The 18934-nt window shown below is 49.3% G+C and overlaps 7 protein-coding genes and 1 non-coding gene across 8 annotated transcripts; 3 read left to right on the top strand and 5 right to left on the bottom strand.

The window, feature by feature from the left end:
• Positions 1-250: 250 nt before the first annotated feature.
• V8C40DRAFT_252637 (CwfJ C-terminus 1-domain-containing protein-like protein) lies at positions 251-2478 on the bottom strand. The gene has a single exon (XM_083217439.1). The coding sequence runs from the start codon at positions 2161-2163 to the stop codon at positions 475-477; it is 1689 nt and encodes a 562-aa protein (XP_083070215.1). The 5' UTR covers positions 2164-2478; the 3' UTR covers positions 251-474.
• A 521-nt stretch (positions 2479-2999) lies between these two features.
• Positions 3000-4696, bottom strand: V8C40DRAFT_252630 (Gfo/Idh/MocA family protein). Its single transcript, XM_083217438.1, has one exon. The coding sequence runs from the start codon at positions 4310-4312 to the stop codon at positions 3110-3112; it is 1203 nt and encodes a 400-aa protein (XP_083070214.1). The 5' UTR covers positions 4313-4696; the 3' UTR covers positions 3000-3109.
• Positions 4697-5210: 514 nt separating this feature from the next.
• Positions 5211-9578, bottom strand: V8C40DRAFT_252626 (alpha/beta hydrolase). Its single transcript, XM_083217437.1, has 6 exons — positions 8785-9578; positions 8437-8737; positions 8098-8382; positions 7796-8039; positions 7592-7742; positions 5211-7541 (listed from the first exon to the last, which is right to left on the bottom strand). The coding sequence occupies exons 1-6, from the start codon at positions 9315-9317 to the stop codon at positions 5231-5233; spliced, it is 3825 nt and encodes a 1274-aa protein (XP_083070213.1). The 5' UTR covers positions 9318-9578; the 3' UTR covers positions 5211-5230.
• A 282-nt stretch (positions 9579-9860) lies between these two features.
• V8C40DRAFT_t167 lies at positions 9861-9954 on the top strand. The gene has a single exon. It is a non-coding gene; the product is annotated as a tRNA-Phe (tRNA).
• Positions 9955-10187: 233 nt separating this feature from the next.
• On the bottom strand, positions 10188-12529 carry V8C40DRAFT_252624 (Endonuclease/exonuclease/phosphatase). The gene has a single exon (XM_083217436.1). It carries the CDS (start codon positions 12119-12121, stop codon positions 10559-10561), a length of 1563 nt encoding a protein of 520 aa, XP_083070212.1. The 5' UTR covers positions 12122-12529; the 3' UTR covers positions 10188-10558.
• A 2013-nt stretch (positions 12530-14542) lies between these two features.
• On the top strand, positions 14543-15124 carry V8C40DRAFT_70334 (uncharacterized protein). The gene is made up of 2 exons (XM_083223329.1): positions 14543-14844; positions 14905-15124. The coding sequence occupies exons 1-2, from the start codon at positions 14752-14754 to the stop codon at positions 15052-15054; spliced, it is 243 nt and encodes an 80-aa protein (XP_083070211.1). The 5' UTR covers positions 14543-14751; the 3' UTR covers positions 15055-15124.
• Positions 15125-15529: 405 nt separating this feature from the next.
• On the top strand, positions 15530-16771 carry V8C40DRAFT_252617 (uncharacterized protein). The gene has a single exon (XM_083217435.1). It carries the CDS (start codon positions 15739-15741, stop codon positions 16594-16596), a length of 858 nt encoding a protein of 285 aa, XP_083070210.1. The 5' UTR covers positions 15530-15738; the 3' UTR covers positions 16597-16771.
• Positions 16737-18759, bottom strand: V8C40DRAFT_252615 (multicopper oxidase-domain-containing protein). Its single transcript, XM_083217434.1, has 3 exons — positions 18553-18759; positions 17689-18463; positions 16737-17620 (listed from the first exon to the last, which is right to left on the bottom strand). The coding sequence occupies exons 1-3, from the start codon at positions 18710-18712 to the stop codon at positions 16876-16878; spliced, it is 1680 nt and encodes a 559-aa protein (XP_083070209.1). The 5' UTR covers positions 18713-18759; the 3' UTR covers positions 16737-16875.
• Between the last annotated feature and the right edge of the window lie 175 nt (positions 18760-18934).

Raw genomic sequence — 18934 nt, 5'->3', positions numbered from 1 at the left:
AGTTTAATACTATTTAATTGGGAGGATGGAATATGGAGTTTTTAGGGCCGTTGGAGTTTTACAGCTTAAGCCTTGGACCGTTTGGATTTAGATATTTCCGGCGGCAGATGGCAAAGGAAGAAGAGAAGATAGATACCCCCGAGAGTGGAGAGGAGGAGCAAGCGAAGCGAGCACCTATGAGAAATATGCGATGACCATCTTGTTTTACTATTTTTTTTTTCTTATTATCTACGGATTGTGCCATCTTTATGTCAGGTCTGAATGCATCAGCGTACATGGCGATATACTTCTTGTTAATAATATTTCTCTTCTTGCTCACATAGATGAATATGAATGTCGTGCTTGAGTTTCTCCTGGATTTTGATGATTGTTTATAGACATGATTCTGCCAATGAATACCATCACCCGTTCAACCCTTGAATTACAGCACATAGACGATGTATATCGAGACTCATAAGATGATTTACTTCCCTCTCAGGCATCAGCCAACACCCTCGTCCAGTCAAACTTCCTCCACCCCTTCTTAAACCCATCAACCCTATTATCAAGCTTCGCCCACCTCCCCTGCTTCTTGATAATGTGCGCATCAGCATCCACAATCCCGCCAATAATCTCCCTCGCAAAAAGATCCCCCTTGGGCCAACGATCCGCGTTCTCAACAACATGACCTAGACCGCCATCCAGCGTAAACCACACGTGAAAGTAAGGCATCTCCTTGGCAATGCACCGGCGAAACGCCGAGCGGCCCATGCCGTCCCGAGCTTTGGCGCCCGTGTCGATGATCTTACGATGCTGAGACCACTCTTCGTCAGATGAGAGAAAGGCCTCCTTGAAGAAGGCGGGGGCCATGGCGCCTTGGTCGTAAGGGATGGGAATGGCCATCATAGCGGCGTGCAGGTGCCTGTGCGGCGCGGCGGCGTTTTCGTAAAAGATGACTTCGCGGCCTTGGTCGTGGTACATCCTAGTGAGGCTCTTCATGAAGTTGCGAATCTCCTCCCACTCGTCGTCGTCACATTCAAGGAGGTTATTCCGATGCGCTGTGGGAACGATGACGGCGCCTCCCTCACTGATTTCAGGTTCCGTAGGCAACGTCATGAAGACGCGCGTAGCAAGCGAAACGACGGGCGCAATGGGTGGCAGTCCCTTGTCCTCCTTGTGGCATAGCGGGCAGTTCTCCAGGATGCGGTTCATCTTCTGGAACTCGCTGACGGCCATGTTCTTGAGGTTGACCTCGCTCTTGTGTATGCGCTTCGCGAGCTTTTCGGCGTTTTCATCCATGTACTCGAGATCATCGTCGAACTTGGCGTCTTTGGCGATTCGCTCAGCGAGCCGCAGGCCTTCCCCTCCAGCTTGGCCCTTGGTGCGGCGTTCCTCCTGGAGCATTTGCTCAATCGTCATGTCTGTGTTTTCTTCGACGAGGCCGCGCTCACGGCCGCGCTTGGTGTCGACAGCCTTGACCTCTGCGCGAGTGCCGGCGAGCTGGCGACTCTCCATGACACCTAGCACGACTGCTTCAGGTGCATTGGAGCGAGGGGCTGCTGCTGCGGCGGCTGCAAGGTTGTATTCTTCTTCTAGTTGAGCGGCATTGGGTGCTTTTCGTAGCTTTGCCTTCATCATCTGAGCTCGAAGTCTGTTTAACGCCGTTTGATCCATTGGAACAATAGCAGGCTGGGCTGGGTTTTCTTGTATAATCTCGCCTTGCCGGATTTCTCTGACAGGTTCCGAAGCTTTCTGATCCTTTATCCGTTCCTTGTAGAATTCTCCAGTAGGTTTGTCTTTTGTTTTGGCATCCTCGCCGTATAATCGCCTCCGTTCCAGCTCTTCTTTTTCTTCGCGCGCGTCATCAAAGAATTCTAAGCTGCCGAATCGTTTCAGAGCAATCTCTTCAACTGACTCCCCTGTTTCCTCGGCGGTATTGTAGACGGCCTTCAACTTGGTCATTCGCCATGATGAGCCAGCGTCGCCAAAAATGTAGTCGACTGTCCTAGCGGAGGGCTGCTCCAAGCCAGACGACGACTTGCCGCTGTTTAGGTCCTCAAGATGGCCTCTGTTGATCTCGCGACTAGATATCACTCGTTTGGGAGGTTCTGGAGTCGGCGACCGGGGCTTGTTCTGCCCAGGGCGATGGACATGTTCGACTTCGAAGGCAGATGGTGCTGTCATCCAGGCATCTCGCTCCAGAGGCTTCGAGTCACCAGAAGATTTCTCCTCGTCTGATGGTTTTTGACGTTCATCGTCTCGATGGCGCCGGCTGCGCTGCTCGTCGGCTCCGTCGTCGTCGTCGCGTGAACGGCGGCTCCTCTTGTGTCGACGGTCATCGTCATCGTCCTCGTGGTGTCGGCGACGGCGATTGTCGTCTCTGTCTCTGTCCCTATCCCTATCCCGATCTCGTTCGCGATCTCTGTCTCTGTCTCTGTCTCTGTCTCTGTCTCTGCCTTTACCTCTTTCACGATCCCTCTCGCTGTCTCGATGCCGATGTCTGTGTCGCTCCTCGCGTTCTCCGTCTTCGTCGTCTCGCTCTCGACGGTGGTGGTGTCGATGCTTGTGATGGCGTCGCTCGCGATCCTGCTCTGACTTGTCGCGCTCAGCCTTTTCGGCAGCGAGATTCTGCTCAAATTCCTCTAGGCCATCCATGGCGTTGGGAGCATGAAGCTTCAATTGAACTGATGTCTTGGCCAAGCTGTGTCGAGCAAGCTCTAAAGAATTGATGGAAGCTGGAGCTCTGATGGAACTTTCTTACGTCAGGGCTCTTGGGGTGGGTACCAGCTACTTGCAAACAGGTGCTTCTGTAGCTTTAGCGCACGAGCCCTGTAAGGTAGTATGACATCTATTGAAGTCACGCAATCAGACTCAACAGCATTGGCATGCAGCCAGCGATTTTTCACGAGTCTAATGGAAAATATAAACGAGAAAATATTGTATTCAATCAAGGAGACGTTAAAAATAATGTTGATGGTATATATATTGTGATTCATGCATCAACTCACTCATCTAGTGTTACGCGAGCTGCTTTCCTAATTTGGTAACCTCATGCTACCTAGGTAGGTATCTAAGACGCCGAATATTCAAATTCTATTCTCTTCACACGCTCAAACTAATAGTATCTATCTTATTTCGACTTGTCAAAGTCATTCAACATCTTATCAAGCTCTTCATGTCTGCGAATGGCATCCTCCAGCCTCGGCCAGTCTCCTCCCACTGGAGCCGCCGCCTTGTCGCTCTGCTGATACCACTGGGCATATCTGTTGTACATCTCTCCCACCAATTTCCCTCCTGGTACCTGCAACTCTTTCTGAAAGTCCTTCCATCCAGACTCCCATGGAATTTCCGTCACCTCGTCCGTAATGGCGTCGTGAAGCTCAATCTTAACTGCGGGTACAGTAGCAGCTTGGAGAATTGGTCCGATCGGGCTGGTGATCTTCAACTCTCCCTTTTCACCTTGGATGTACCATGTGTATGGTAACTCGCCCTTGAATGTTGGACCGCTTCTGAAGAACGCGGATAAAGTTGCACCCTCCTGTATGTTTGCAACTCCAGGGGCAAGTTCTCCTTGAGCGGCGATCAGATCCGGGATATCACTTTGTCGTGTACGCAGCTTCACGCCGTCTTTATCAACGATTTCGACTTCTGGCCATCGGATTTGGAGCTTGCTCTGGAAATCCTTGAACTCTCCTAGCACAGAGTGCACAAGGTCAATCATGTGAGCATACAAAATGGAAAAGTGGTTGCCTCCAATCGCTCGTTGCGTAAACATGTCCTCCATGCCACCTTCAACCAGTGTTCCTGGCCGTTTGCCGTGTCCCATAGCACTAAAGCCACGAACTTGGCTATCAAGGACTTTTCCAATTCTACCGGATGCCAGAACCTCCTTGACCTTGGATGCTACCGGCGAGAGTCTCCCCTGCAGGCCAATGATGCTCGTGTCGCGGCCCTTATTCTCACCCACCAAAGCGACGCTTCGCTTCAAGCTCTCAGTAAGTGGCCATTCCACGTACACAGACTTTCCTGCTCTAATAGATGGCTCGGCGGCGGAATAGTGCTTATCAACCCGTGTAACAACTGAAACAAGGTCGACTTCATCATCTGCGGCAAGCTGGGCGGGGTCACCATATGCCTTGACTGTCGAAGGGAGATTGAAGTGAGATCGAGCTTTTTCAGCTGCCTCTTTGCTAGAGTTGAGAAGAGCGACAATTTTATATTGAGTCTGGCCTCGAGCGGATTGGAGGTATGGCAGATGAGCTGCTGCGGCCCACGATGTAGTTGCGTTGGCTGATAGCCCAACCAACGCAACCCGAATAATTTTAGTCGACATGATATTGAAGCGGCTGTGGGATTTGGTGACAACAGTAAATAACTATGTATGTACAACAGCGACAATTGAGGTGATTTATATGCTCACTTTTGGACACCATTTGCCACTTAACGCCGAAACCTCTGATGCAGTATGAGTGGTGTTAGGGGAGAATGAGGTCAGCGCTACAAGAGCAGCGAGATCAAACTAGATCCAATAGAGTATTTGCACAGCTGGGCAGGCCAATCAAGCGACTTGAAATCTTGGTTGTTCACTAACTCCTTAAGCTCCGGGAGTCTCCGCATTTTCTCGACCAAATCTATTTGTCTTGCCATACCTGCGCCATACAATCGTGTCAGAAAACAGGGCTCTTAATTTTGATTGGCCAACAAAGATGATGAAGACCTATTCTCCATGGAAAACAATAAGAGAAGATGGAGGGGGGGGATTAAAAGCTCACGTTGGGAAGATGTGTTTGCTTCCGAGTTGCCTTTGTTTCGGAAATTTTGTAATCAGATACGGGGATGCGATACACTACTAGTGTAACCGGGCCATTAAGTTTCCAGGTTGTCATTCAAATGCCTATTACAGCAGCAGCAGCGCCCAGATGAGTGACATATGTATATTACAAGCGTCGCTTTCTTTTTGCCTAGTGTAATCCTCATGAAAGTCGAAGATAGATGTCAGTTTCGCAATCAACACAATTTCTCCACATGCCTTTCCTACTTGGAGTGTTTTCTGTGCACAAATAGGCTGCATCACGGTACTCAAAGCTTGAGTTAAGTTACGAGCCATCAACTTGTTTAAATACCCCATGATTGAAAGTAGTTTCATCCCAATCATGTGTCCCGAATAATTGCACAACTGGTATAGGCGTGCGAAGGTGATCACATTTGTACCGTGGTATTTACCATGACATGACAAACTTAATAAGACTACCTATGTACTTGAAGTTTTTCGCCGCCAACCCTCCAAGATTGATAAGCTCAGCATCGTATCTGGATGTTCTCCCCCTAGTATTCGTTCCCTGGCGGAGACACACTCCTCCATCAGTGCTATGGCATCGGAAGATCTGCCCAGCTTCTCCAAGTCGTAGGCCACATTATGCTTGCTGAGAAGAGTATCCGGATGCTCTTCCCCCAATGTACTCTTCCTCAACTCCAAGGACTGAATCCCTAGGTCTCTTGCCTCCTCCAATCTCTGTTGTTTCCCATAAATTGATGCAAGGTTGCTCATACTAGTACACGTCTCTGGATGCTTCTCTCCTAACACTCGCTTCCTTACTTCCAAGACCTGTGTCCCTAAGTGTTCTGCTTCCGTCAATCTACCTTGACTGAGACATGATGATGCAAGGTTATTCAAGATAGTAAGTGTATCAGGGTGCCTCCACCCGAATATTTGTCTCATTGTCTCCATCAATTTCATCTGCAGGTCGTCTGCCTCTTTCCATCTCCCTTGTTTCATGTAAACGTGTGCAAGATTGCTTTTATTGGCTAGCGTTTGTGGATGGTCCTCCCCAAGCACTCGCGTGCTTAAATTGGTCGCGTGTGACCCAATGTCTTCTGCTTCCTTTAATCTGCCTTGTCTCTCATATGTTGATGCTAGGGTTGTCATACCGGCAATCGTCCTTGGATGGTCCTCTCCTAGCTTTTGCTTCTTCATTTCAGTTACCCTTAATGCTGAGATTTCTGCCTCTTTGAGTCGGCCTTGGTGCAAATATATGTTAGTCAGGCTGCTTATAGTTTCAATGGTATATAAATGGTCCTCCCCTAATACTCGCTTCCTTGCCTCGGATACCTGTACCAACAGGTCTTCTGCTTCCCCAAATCGGCCTTGGCGCTCATATATTAAAGAAAGACTTGCCAGACAAGTAAGTACATCTGGATGCTCCTTCCCTAGTACTCGCTTCCCCGTCTCAAGTATCTCTAACGCAAGGTCTTCCGCTTCGTTCAACATACCCTGTTTCTGGCATGCCAGAACAAGTTCACCTCTGATAATAAATGTTTCGAGATGTTCTTCTCCAAGTTCTTGTGCTTGTATATTTGCTGCTAACCGCAAATTTTGCTCCATATTCTTCCATTCTCCTTTGTGGCAATAGTACCTGGCTAGTTTACGTAGAAGTCCTCCCTTGGCTATTCTCTCGGCTCTGGAATTGGTTCCGTCTCTAGCCAACACAGAATTGACATGAGGAAGATATCTTACGCATGCTTGATAAGTGTCAAACTCTCCCAATGGGTAAATATATGACACGAATGTGATAGCACTTTCAGTAAACTCGGCCAGCCGGCCCTGGTTGACGAGCCATTTTCGCGTCACTAGCTGGACTAGCCGGTGCATATCTACACTTCCGTCCTTCCCTTCGGAGATGAAGGAAAAGGCCTTCAGAGTACCCAATGCCTTTATGAGTCCTGCTGACACGCTACCTTGAGCATATCCTGGCTTTTGTTGATAGCAATGTTCTTCTGTGAAGGTTTTCGGAATTGCTTGTCGATGTAATAAGCTCAAAAAACAGAGGACGTCGCTTGCTAATGGCTGAGTTCGTTCAATCAGTCGGAATGAAAGAATCCATGCTGCCGTGACTGCATGTGGGGTCTCAGAGTCTCTCCCCACAGGTTCAAAAGACTCGCTGAGCTGATCAACGAGGGCATTATCTCCCCCGTCTAACAGCTGAATGTAGTCGCTAATAGATATGGTGTTTTCTTGAATAAATGCTAGTGCCTGCGCAAGAGCGAGTGGCAAATGTTCAAGTTTGGACACCAAAAGGATAGTATCATGTGTAGATACTTCCGTCTTTAAGATGCCTTGCACAAGCTGGTGCGCCTCATCGTCTGTCATCTTGGTGACTTCAATCAGAGGGCTTCCTTGGTCGAATTTGACTCCAACTTGCTTATTCCTTGTTGTAATGAGAATAGATCCGTGATTGCAATCAGGTAGGTACCGAGCCAGCTTGTCGCCTTGTTGATGAGCTTCTGGATCGTCGCTTCTCTGAGAAGGGAAAAACAGTTCCATGTCATCAACGTTGTCGATGATCATAAGCCATTGAATTTTATTCTGCTCTTCCAGCCACCTCTTGACCAGCAATAAAATGTTAGCTTCGGGGTTGTTTCTCCCCGGCACGCTGCATTTCTCGGCAATGAAAGCATAAGCTGCGCGGAAACGGTCGGCATTGCTAGCATGAACCCAGAAGACGGAGATGTCTGGGTGTATATCACGTATCCAGTACGCGTAGGCTAACGCAATTTGCGTCTTTCTGTTATACGTTAGAAAATTGTTCATTATTAGCCAATATGCAAAACGTACCCGACACCGCCGAGGCCGTAGAGCGAGACTCTTCTGCGTGGTTGGGAAAGTTCATGCTCTGGTTGTTGGCCTAAACCAAATTGCAACTTGAGTTTATCGAGAATATCGGATCTCCCAACAAAATCTGGGTTCTGTCTGTACGGAACCAGAACTAGATTGCTCTTAGCAAACGTTACCGCCTAATCTACATCATTTATCACGTACACTTTGACGTTGTTGTTTGCAAACGATCTCGGGCTCTGATAGCCCGCCTTGAGAGCCCTCTGATCCTCATCCATACATTTCTGTAGTCGGGGTCGTGCGGTCCAAATTTGACCATGTCAGAATGTGTACGGGCAATGGCGCAGATGTGCTCTGAGCCATCTTCCCATGGGCGACAGTGCGTTGCCGAAGATTTGGTAACAAGAACAGCTGTAGGTCCAATCATTTTCCATTCGTCAAGTTTGTCCTGTACTTCGGTTAGAGTAAATTCAGCTTTATGATGGTATTTATTTGGAGGCATTTACCAGTTGTGCTGTCGGCGACTCCAATGTTTCGTAAAAGCAAAATACTTCTGAATCACCCTTTTTGCCTAGGGCATGGTGAAAATCACGTTGCTGTATACTAATGATCTGCGAGTTGATGCGGCTGATAGACTCAACCAAGAATCGGTTCGGACCGTCCCCAACCATGGGAATGAGAGAGCTAATGTCCATACCATCGTGTGGAGTTCCAAAGAAGATGACCCCGTATACGGCACGTATGAGTTTCTGATCATCCGCAATGGATGATCTTGATAGAGATATTAAAGCCTATTATATATGTTATTTACATGAACATTATACCCGAAGATATGCGTCTTTTACCTGCTTGATGATAAGTCCTCCAAGGCTGTGGCCAATGAGGATGATTGGTCTAGTTGTTGGGCCGGCTGCCAGTGCGAGCAAGCTGCTATGAAATGTGGTGGCTAGGTCCTCTAAATTTTGCATATTTTTGCTTTGAGGAACAGCGGATTCGTAACCGTATATCATAACCCTCGCCATTGGCTTATTGTCGGTTTCTGAGGTGAGATACCCCGGAAGTGAGTCTCGTAGCCACATGTGAGTTCCTCCCCTCTCTTTGAACGACCCAAATGCGTGGCCCCCGAGGCCAGATAAAGCGATAACACTGAGAGGGAATTAGAAACTGGCATATAACCAAGCATAGATACTTACTCAATCTTGTGATCTCTCACAGATGGCTCATAAAGAGTTGTTAGACCAATAAAATTGTTCTCAACCGATACGGATCGATTGAGGTTCAGGGAGTCATTGTAATGTTCCTCAGATAACGAGAATTGGCGACTTTTGCCGGGCCGCTGTTGCATGTAAGAGTTTGTGAGTGTAACCGTGGCGGTTTGTGATTCAATGTTGGCTTCGCGGGCAATCGAATCTATAGTAATCACTTCTGCGAGCTCTCTGTGCTTTAAAAAGGTTCGCAATCTGTCACGATCCCAATCCAGAGGCACTCCGCTAACACGATACGCGCGGGTCTCTCTTGACCATATATGTTTCTCGGGGCGTTTGGAATTAGTGATTAATGCTCGTCTTCGTAAGACGTAATAGCCGGTCACGATTGTCAAAACACATGTAGTAGTGATAGCCAGAAGACTCATGTTGGGCTTTCCAACGAATTCCAGGGCTTCGAGATTGGTTAGGCGCTCTTTCAGACGTGAGGCCATAATCTTGGAATTCTCAACGAGGTCCATGGTGTCAACATTGGATGCAGCAGGAGGAGGGGGCTTGGATAGAAAAGTGAGCAGCCTTGAGCCTCAAATATACAAGTAATTGAAGCGGGGTCGGATGATGGACAGCCTATGAGGACCATTCAGCTGATTGATGCGTGGCTGGATTGGGCAGACAGAATCAGTCCAATAACATCGTCTATTCATATTATATTCGCGAGACGCGTGAACACGGTAATCCTGGTATTTTGCTGCCTTCTTTGCTTGGCATTTTGATAGGTATCTATGTGTACCTAGTTGCTACACCGACGATAGCATGGGGGTCGCGCACCATATATCCCGCCTCTTTCATGACACCATGTAACTCTCCGACTCAGCCTCATTTTCGACTTGTAAATATTAAACATTGAAGCCACTGGCCCTGCATTCTCTATATGCCAATCTGCCATTCTTCACCAAAATCTACTAGACACATAAACGCTAATAACGGCGCCGTCTTCTCTCAAAACTCTGCTAGTTTCTTGACATTAGGCTTATAGTTTTGATTGAGTCGCCAAATATTAACTAGCGACCTTAGCTCAGCTGGGAGAGCGTCAGACTGAAGTATCAACTTCAATCACCTGCTATCTGAAGGTCGTGTGTTCGATCCACACAGGTCGCATAATTTTTTTTGCTTTTTTTCTACAAAGCTCTCTTTTCGATTAGGCCGAGTAGGCTTTTTGGTCCTGATGGCGTTGACTCAACTCGTCTCTCATCGAGGAACATTTTGTCCCCTTGCGCGCACAATCAATATGAATGAGAACTTCTTCTGTCTAGATAGATCTAGCAGATGGATATAGATCTAGTAGATGGACGTAGATCTAGCAGCCAGAGGTAGATCTAATTTATCAGTACAGTAGATAGAGAGCATTTGCTCTAGAGACATGTTAAATAAATTCCACGCGAACAATGAAACCACCTGTAATATTTTATTGAAAACCAAATCTTGGTTGCATCGTGCCTCTAAGCCTGCCTGTCTTATGTACATAGCAGTAAAAGACCAATGCATCCATCTTCTTTCGCCATCTACCCCGCCTTTGTATCCAAAGATTGTGACGCATGAAACAGGAAACCCCAACCAAATGTAACCCAATGAAATGGTATCTATCCTCTAGGATATACAATCCAAATCTCAACCAATGTCAAATCAATAAATTGCAAGTACTCCAAGACTCCCATTGATGCAAGACGACCTCGCGATGCAGCCGCTTCTTGTCTACACGTACTTAAAGGTCTCCGCGCTCGGCGGAACTACCAAGCTTAAACGTCGTCATCACAGCGGCGTGATCTGACGTCCACTCGTTATTGCTCTGGTTGGGCTCCGGAGTGGGCTCGCCAGCGACGAGCGTTTCCGACTGAAGAACTTTGAGACTCTGGCCCTTGTGGTACACGAAATCAATTCGGTCCAACGGCTCGGGCCGGCCGCTGTTGTTGAGGTAGATGGGGGACCAAGTGATGCCGGGTTCGGCGTTCGGGTCGGGGTGCACCTCACGGAAAGAGTCAATCAGCCCGGACTGAATGGGAAACTCGGAACTTGGCCATGGAACAAAGCCAACACCGCAGTGGGCCTTCTTAGTTGCCTCGGTCCAGTCTAGGTGTGACGGCGCATTGAAATCTCCCGTCATGAGAACGGGAATGTCATCGGCTTCAGCCAGGGCATCTTGCATGGCGCTGACGATGTCCATGATTTGCGGCGTACGGCCGGATTGGTACTCTCGGTTAAGGACTTCGGCCAGAGGCTTGTTGTCGAAGCAAAAATCATAAGGTCCGTAGGGGTCGAATCCGAGATGCACGTTCCACATGATGAGCTGACTCTTGGGGCCACCCAGCTCGATGCGAATCGATCCACCGGCCGACTGTTCTGGGAAAACCTCGACGATGGGGTAGCGGCTGATGATGCCGACCTCGTTGGGGCTCTGCCAGTAATACCATCCGAGCGCCTGAGCGAGACGAGTCGCCTGGCCATTCCAGCTCTCCTGAAGGCCGACGATGTCGACATTTGTGTTGATGAAGAAGCGCACTTGCTTGTTGTGGTAGTCCTTGACGTTGGTGCCGCCAAACCACATGTTGAAGGACATGACCTTGAGCTCTTCGACGAGCGCCTGACGGCTGGACCGAACGGGGATCTGGACCTGGATTGTCGCAGATGAGCCATCAGTTGCCGTCGCCAGGACCACAAAGTTGGTACTCTTGTCCTTGGGCCCCGGAGTGCCAGTAAGGGTCCCATCCGAGGCGAGTTTAACCCAGTCGGCGCCATAGGTGGTGGCCTTGGTGAACTTGGTCTTGCTGTCCTTAGGATTGGCAATCAGACGACCAAGCTGGGCCTTGAAGGGACTTCCCTGCTGCGCATTCTGGGTGATGATGCGGTCGTTGATGAACTCGATTGGCCCAGTGCCGGGAACAATGACGTCGATGGGATTCGCAAGCCACTGGTAGCCGTCTTTGGCAAGGAAAAAGGCCTTGTAATAGCCGGCGGCCAGACTTGAGATATCGACCTGCACCTCGCCGTTGCTGTTGGGCGCATATGCCCACGTCAGAGAGCCGGCGACGAACTCTTGGTTCTCAGGACCGCCATAGTAAGTCTGGTAAACGGCGATCCAGTTCGTGGGGTCCGGGTTGGGCGTCGAGTATTTGAATGTGAAGAGCGACTGTCCGGCGTCGAGGGCGATGGAGCCGGGAAGCGCATTACGAGGAGCCATGATGGCGGCAGCGGACGATGGCGATGCGAAGAGGAGAGAGACGGCAGCGGCAGCAGCAGCCGCCGCCTGAAATAGTGAAGGGAGCCTCATGTTTTGCTGGTGAGGGCAATACGGACGATGGAGTGGTTTAATCTCTCACTTTGGCCGCAGATCTGGCAGACGGACGCTGTCAGATCAGCGGAAACGTTAGTACATGGATCGGTGGGAGCGATGTTAGTGAGAGGGGGCGCAGATCGGTTTTATACGAAGCGAGCACGGTCCATCCGCCACGTTATTCGGGTACGTATGCCTATTATGCTGGGAAAAGTATCGGGCAAAGCAAAAGTGGTGATGGCGTCGTTACCTCATTGACGTCCCCATCCTGGTAGCGCCAAAAACAGGCATCACGAGTCTGCCGGCACATTTCACTGAGACATTGTTGGACCTTGTGCCCAGCCTCTATCGATTTTAGTGTGCAGCTGGCCCATGCTTTTGAGAGACCCTGTGCTTAGATTTCCCCCAAGATCAGATGGCGGTGCTCAACCTTTGCGAACATGCAGGCGGTGCGGCCGCTGTGGCTTCTGCAAACTTCAGCGACTGCGCGGCCCTAAGCTAGCGGGGACGTGGGGGAATACAGTGGATGACCTCCGCTATGGAGCCGCGAATACACGTATGCACGACTTGGACGCTAACAATGGGGAGAAAATCGCCCAGGAGTGAGGGGCCATTGGATCAAATAGATTGGCAGCCAGTCGTCGCAGCACGAGCCTCTTGGCAGCCGTCCAGAAAAGCGCCTCATGATTCGGCATTTGCATTCACGTGGCGGCATTTCATATGAATCCTGAGCAAATTCAGGGTCTTTTTTCTTGGTGTTGAATGACCCTTATTTTTTTTCTCATGCAACCTCTATATAAATTTATTCCCATTGTTTCTTTCCCACCTTCTGTTTGCAGTAACACGCGTGCATGGAGTTCATGCTTTGTTAATCGTGGATGTGCCGGAAGAAGCCCAATCTGTGCAACTGACAAGCTGTCATTGGCAGTGTGACTCTTACAATTTCAACCTGAAATGTCGAATTGAGTAACGCGGCCGTTCATGCCCAACGTTTGTAATCGTTGAGTGGTGTGTTTGTCATTTGAAAAAATATTCCGTCTTTTCCCGCTGCTTCGACTGAGGGCATCGCGATGTAACATCATGATGCACACAGCTGATTCCATCACCAGATTGGTTACCGAACTTTTGAGATATCCCATGATGCTACAGGCACTATATATTAGTAGGAACGAATAGTAAACGATTGTTTTGCACGAGGCTGTGATAGTTGATGGGAGTTGTCGTTGAGGCAAGATGGACCTCTTAGAACTCATCCATGTCCCTTGAACCAGGTGGACGACGTGAAAATCCGAGGCTAAGCTTTCTTATCACCTAAATATCATCTCGGGCATAACTTAATCGCGTGACTATTTCTACGTTTAAATGAATAGCTTAAGTGTGTACCGGGGTGATGTGTGGAAACCTGAGCAATGCTCGGGTGGCTCCCGTATAACTGATAGCATCTCACGTGCTTGAGCGATTTGGACAGTATATCTCATCATATATCTCATTTTCATATTCCTACGGAAGTTCTAAAGACCTCTTCCTTCAACAAGCCATAACCTTGCAATATTTCAATGTATTATGATTACAGCTGATAAAGAGTAGGTTACATGTCTATTTCGGGTCAGGCAACAATAAACATAACGAAAGACAGGTTGATAATCGATCGACATTCAACCCTAGAATTGCTTTTAGATTTTGGCTAGAGCTTTCTTCTGAAATAATTCATACACAGAGAAGCAATGCAGTGAAAGTTACAACCACTCCTTTTCAATGAAATAGCCAGGCTATCTGTATGGAAGACTATCATAATCTCAACGTAAGTCATTAAAAAAAGGACTCAGTTCCAATAACTAACTCATTGCACTAAATAATGTGTTTACTCTTATGAAAAACTGGAGACAGGAACGCCAAATTCACGTCTATATGAGCACAAGCCGGGTTACGCGGTATGCGATCAACAATAGGATATACCGGCATTAACATAGCACATATGACATCAGAAAGAGCGGTGATGATCTTAAGTCACCTTTCAATCAGTTTCATGCTGATCGCAAGCAGATATATGTACACAATTTCTAATCAAACTTGCTTCCATCATATCCGGATGAGGTCGATGGTCACGAGGAGGTTAATAATAGAAATCACGCTACATCGAGAGCTCATGCCAAATGCGGTGCCCAAACGAGTATCCATTTTTTCTCATTCGTTCCAGCTGTCCCTTTAGTCGAAAGCTTCCCATGATTTCCGCGTGCCAATATCGAGAGGGCCCCGCCAGAATGAGTGCCACCACGCCAACAATGGAGCACAGTAAGAATGCCACGGATCAGCGCCGATCAAAGCCCAGTTTGCCGTACAGTCTTTCGTCACATCTCGAGACTGTCTCGCTTCACATCTGGTGATGGCTGCGTAGCCAACGCGGGGTATCAGGCATGCGATTCGAGCATTTAGAGTTGATGGCCCTCATCATGACGTTGATGGCGAGTGCGATCATGAGCTATAGGCTGATGACGAAACTCTGTTTGGCAGCTCTGCAAAGAGCTATAAGACAGCTTGTGTCCTCCTTTGCCACTACTCTGATGTTTATTCTCCATTGACTCTTTGATCTTGACAGCTCAACTGAACAATCTCAATATATATCCACAATGAATCGAAAACATTCCGAGACTGGCATCACCGACGAGGCGGCTATTGAAGGCCACGACCTCATTCACAACGCCGAAGTTGAGGAGCAGAGGGTATATTTCAACCACTAATGCCATATTTTGGGGTTACACGATTCTAATTATTTTTTAAAGGCTCATGGCGACCAGGCATTGACGCAGCCAGACGAGGGAGATGCGCCGCTCAACGCAACGAAGCAGTCCGAGCCCGCCATGGCGGGACAAACCGGACGCCGCCATTCAGCGATGGACAAGATCAAGGAGACACTGCATCTCAAGAAATAAATGAGAAATAAAAATGAAGTCGAAAACGAATTGAAAAAAAATGTTTCAACTGATGATACCTGGCGGATGGGCAATCTGGATGGTGGGACGAAAACAAGAAAACCACAACTAAAAAGGACAGGGCACGTGTGTGTCACGTTTCGTCAAAGTGTATTATATGAATTCCCCACATCCGCCCTCGATTATCGTTGTCTGATTCGGTCGCCGCAGTAGGATATTTCTTGGGTTCCTCAATACATGAATTATTATTATTTTTACAATCTTCATTCATTTTACATCTGTATCCATTTTGATATGAATTGTTTAGTAGATATTCCCACATCTTTTCTTATCTGCTTGGTGGAGCTGCCCACGTTTTTCCCGCGACGGCTCCATCGGGAAAGGCTGCGTCAGGCTAGCCCCAAACTCGCTTAGCCCGCATGAAAATCCCCTGACCACCAAATTTCCCCCAGATTTGGCTGCATCTACGATTGTCGAACGGTTTTTTTCTCGCTCCATTTCCTCTTTTTTCCCTCTTTCATAAATCCACGCGAATTGGCGCTATTCCTAGCATCAGCTCCATCTTCCCTCCTTTCTCGCCGCTACGGCGCCACGCCGCCTGTCGCTCCTTTTTTTCTTACTTACACACTGAATTGACCCGCTGGCCCATGCTTGGCCTGTGATGACTCAGTGTCTCCATTCCTTATGACGACGCTCTCGTCAACGATGCTCTTCAGCCTCCACTCTCTACTGCCCTTGCTGGCAACTCCTGCTCTAGCTGCTTCAATCCCTCGCAGCGACAGCAGTTCATCTTCCACTACCGTCTGGGCGACGCCCCACGATAGCTACTCGTCCTCTGTCGGCGTGCTGGGTTGCAAGGTCAACACCAACCGTGTCGCTTACTGGCCCGACTCAGTCGACTGCAACAACATTTGCGTCTCTCTGCAGTACCAAGACCGCCAAGTCTATCTCCTGCGCGTCGACCAATCGCAGGGCGCGCACGACATCAGCTACGATGCCTGGAACTACCTTTACACGGGCTACTCGGCAACGCAGAAGGCCTTTGCCGGAGGACCCGTCGCGATGACAACACAAAACGTGGACATGTCCAATTGCGCGAGTCTGATCCATACAAAGGGTAGCAAGCTCCCTCTCAGCGCGGCAAACAGCATGAACTTTCTTGCCAGCTGTCTTGAGCAGAAGAACTCGTGGGTGGGCAGCAACTATGTCCTGTACAACATCCTCGACTCCATCTGCACGCTGGGACAGGACCAGACGTGCACGTTGGACTGGCCCAACGCCAACCAGCCGTCTTGTCCAGGCACCCTCGGCGTGCCTGATGTCCTCAAGACAGATCCCGTATGGAACATCCAGTATCCTTCTGGAGATAAAGTTCTTGCTGGAGCGCCACCAACGGTGCCTACCGGAGTTCCAGTGCCCGCGCCGGCCCCGACCCCGGCCGCTGATGCAGACGACGAAAACGGTGCACGGAGTCTGACGTGTCCGGATTCCTTGCTTTGGATATCCATCCTTTCATTAATTTCCATATTCTACATTCTTTGATGTTGCGGTAACTATCATGAAAATAACCGTCCCCGTCGAGGGATAGCTTACGTCTCGGATATGATGTTTATTCTTTGGTCAAATATACCCCCTTGTTCATATTCTCTGTATATTTTTACCCGACCCTTTTGGACTAATATGGTTCATAAAAATTTATTCAAATATTTTGGTCTCTTTTTCTCGTTTTTTTTTTAACTATACTGTTTATATCTTGTTATCATGCGTGTTTGTTTGTTTAGATCTGGGTATCTGGGTATCTGGGTATCTCTGGTATCTTGGTTATTTCGACGCCTTGCATAATCTCGCTGCTGATTCATCCATCCCATATACATGCTCTTCATCCTCCGGTACTCCGACCTGAAAGCCGGTAGCCATGCCTGTTCCCAGGTGTACCAACATATGGCAATGCAACATCCACATTCCGGGATTGTCAGCGACGAACGAGAGCACCACGTGCCCCCTCCTCGGCACACTGACTGTGTCTTTCCGAAGTGGCTTCTCCCGCTGCCAGTGATCTAGTGAGTCGGCATCTGATGTCTCGAAGGGGTTATAAGTCCCCAGTTTAGCCTTGTCGGCCCGGAAAGAGGATAGCACTTGGAATGAATGTCCGTGAAGATGGAAAGGATGAGAACCATCGTCGAGATTGTTGATGACGAGCTTGACCTTGGTGGGTTTTGATCCACTGCCGATGAAGGGGATGAGCTGGTGGTCGTCCCAAGACGACCGGTTTTGCGACAGTAGTGGCACCGCCTGAGGCTGCCAGATGGTATGATTTACAAAGCCAAGAGGTTTGTTTCCATGCACCGCAAGCTTTTGAGTTGATACGTAAAAGAGAATCGTCTGTTCCTCCTCTGCTGTAACAATAGGAGCCGGTTCGTGGGTGGCGGTAAGCGTGGCAAAGTCAAGGTGACTAGTACTGAATTTCAAGAGGGGCGCGTGGTCCCGATCATGAGCTGTGACTGTTTTAGGGAGAGCAGGGAAGGTATGGTTTGGGTTGAGGGCTGGGTTGCCGAAGCGGAGATTCCTGCAGCTTGTTAGATACTGTAACAACTCATATCGTAAAATGTCGAGGTGGGTTATGAAAGAACTCACTCATGATCCAGGTAGACGTTGAACCATGGCTCCGCGGCCTGGTCACTCTTCCACTTGAGTAACAAGTCAACCCTCTCGCCGGGATAGAGAATCCCGACGGAATCGGCTGCCTTTGAATCTACCTTGCAGCCTCCATCGACTTGCGTAGGCTGAAGTGAAGCACCGTCAACACCGAGCGTCAAGCCGGCGATTGTGCCCGTATTCACCACTCTAAGCAGCGTTTCTCCCATAGACCTCCTGATAATCGGCGGGAAGTTGCTCAAGGATATCGTCTTGCACTGGATAGGTCTCGCCGGCACAGCCATGGAGCAGTCGTATCGGCCGCGGCCGTTGATGACCATGGAGTCTGGGACAGGCTCGTTGCCTGCACTCGCCGGGCTGCTGTACCAAGCGAGGACATCATCGTGCTTGCGATGGAACCAGTCGCCGATGAGGAGCAGAGCTTCATCTTGCACTGCTGCATCAGAGTTGTGACGCCGTGGCTCGTGGATTACTAAACCGCCAAAGAGGCCGTCTGCCCTCTGCAGCTGGGAGTGACTATGCCACCAAAAGGTTCCGTACTCGTCGTCGCGGATACGGAAATCATAGACGAATGAACTGCCGGCGGGGATGGGACACTGAGTAAATCCCACAGCGCCATCCATGTTGTTGAAGCCCTGCATGCGCAGGCCATGCCAGTGTAGTGAGACACCATCATCACCCTTGAGATCGTTATGGACACGGACGATGATACGATCCCCAGATCGGCCCTCGATGGTTGGGCCGGGGAACTGTCCTGCACTCAGAGTGTCAGCCAGCCAGCCAATGAAACGAACCGAGTACCTAATGTAAGACTCAGTGTGAGTTGTCTGCCATATCACCCACCATTGATCAGATAGACCTGCTTCTCCACCCCATCCGGGGCCCGGACACCCAGTGTGACGTGCCAGTCAAAGGTCAGCGTGGTAGGATCTCGTGTGGAGTGCTCGGTCGGGTGAAGAGGAATAGCGAGCTGGTCGTCCAACGGGGCGACGTGCCGGTTCATGGCGAAGAGCAGCACGGCCAGCGTGCCCAGGCACAGCGCCACGACGAGGCCCACGATCCGGAGCAGCGTGAAGCTGGGCTTTCGACGCGGGCGGACGACGACGGGCTCTATCTCGTCGTTGTCGTCTTGCTGCTCTTCGTTTAGGAGGACCTCGTCGTCGTCGACGCTGAGCTGCGTGGCAACGTCATCGCTGTCACCGCCGTCTACTTCGTCGAGTAGACG

The sequence above is a fragment of the Trichoderma camerunense genome (assembly GCF_050948025.1).
Source record: "Trichoderma camerunense strain CBS 138272 chromosome Unknown V8C40scaffold_16, whole genome shotgun sequence".
NCBI classification, from domain to species: domain Eukaryota; kingdom Fungi; phylum Ascomycota; class Sordariomycetes; order Hypocreales; family Hypocreaceae; genus Trichoderma; species Trichoderma camerunense.
The sequence above is the reverse complement of the archived record's forward strand: the minus strand, read 5'-3'. Positions and strand labels throughout refer to the sequence as shown.